The sequence below is a fragment of the Octodon degus genome, unplaced genomic scaffold (assembly GCF_000260255.1).
Source record: "Octodon degus isolate 3935 unplaced genomic scaffold, OctDeg1.0 scaffold00031, whole genome shotgun sequence".
Classification (NCBI taxonomy): Eukaryota; Metazoa; Chordata; class Mammalia; order Rodentia; family Octodontidae; genus Octodon; species Octodon degus.
Window position 1 is genome coordinate 363,004 of NW_004524607.1, and position 975 is coordinate 363,978.

At 30.7% G+C, this 975-nt stretch overlaps 1 protein-coding gene across 1 annotated transcript in view; it reads right to left on the minus strand.

The window, feature by feature from the left end:
- Positions 1-356: 356 nt before the first annotated feature.
- LOC101568932 (coiled-coil domain-containing protein 152-like) overlaps positions 357-975 on the minus strand; it is a gene marked incomplete at its 5' end in the record, with an annotated part of 4,438 nt that continues 3,819 nt past the window's right edge. Inside the window, one exon of the mRNA XM_012514371.2 lies at positions 357-799. Coding sequence (XP_012369825.2) covers positions 463-799 — 337 coding nt within the window. The remainder of the gene's footprint in view (positions 800-975) is intronic.

Here is a 975-nt window from a genome sequence, read left to right on the forward strand (position 1 = left end):
GTAAGGAATGGATTAAAAAGGTATGCCATTTTTTACACAATGAAGTATTATTCAGCTATAAAAATAGATAAATTTGAGGCTTTTGTAGATAAATGGGTGCAGCTAGAGATTATATTGTTAAGTGAAATAAATCAGATCCACATGTGCAAACACCGTATTATCTCACTGGTGTGAGGACCTGAAAGGGTAATTAAAATCTAAAAGGTACAACAGATACTGTGAAAGCGAAATAATTTTTTCAATGGGAAAGAAAAATTGGGATGAGGAAAAGGACAAATGAAAGAAGGAAAAAAGATATATTTAGGTATATCTGCAGAAGAGTTTGTATAATTATCAATTTCTGCTCATCTTTTTTTTTAAAGCTGTCTCTTTTTTATTATTTAGACGTATGTTGAAAATGTAAGTGAAATTTTCAGTTGCTCTTAAAAAAGTAAACAGTAATTAATGAATTTACTGTTATACTCAAAATCGTCTACGCTTAAGATGAGAGTCTTTGCTGATAGAAAGGCGCTGCTCCAAATCCTGAATGGTATTATGAAGAATTGCAATTTCCTTGTTTTTTTCTTCTTGAAGATGTTGAAGCTTCCTTCTGTAGATACTTTGTGGGGAAATAGTAGAATCTGGATAGGATTTTGATTTAGTCTGAACTCTTGCTAGTTTGGCATCAAACTCCAGCTGTAGTTTGCCTATCTCATTTTGCTTTTCCTTTTCTTGAGTTACTAACTTTGCATTTAACTCTGAAATTTCCATCTCTTTTTTCTTTATTAGATCTTTGTGCTTTTCTTCACTTAATTCAACTTTTCTTTGCATATCTTGATAAAGTCTGCTTATTTCTTTCTTATGTTCCTCCTCTTTGATTTTGATTTCATTTGCAAGTTTGGTGATATTATTTTTATGTTCCTGTTCTAGAGATTTTAGCTTTTCATTTATCATATCAGCATTTCTTTTTAGTTGTTCATTTTCACCTTTCAAATT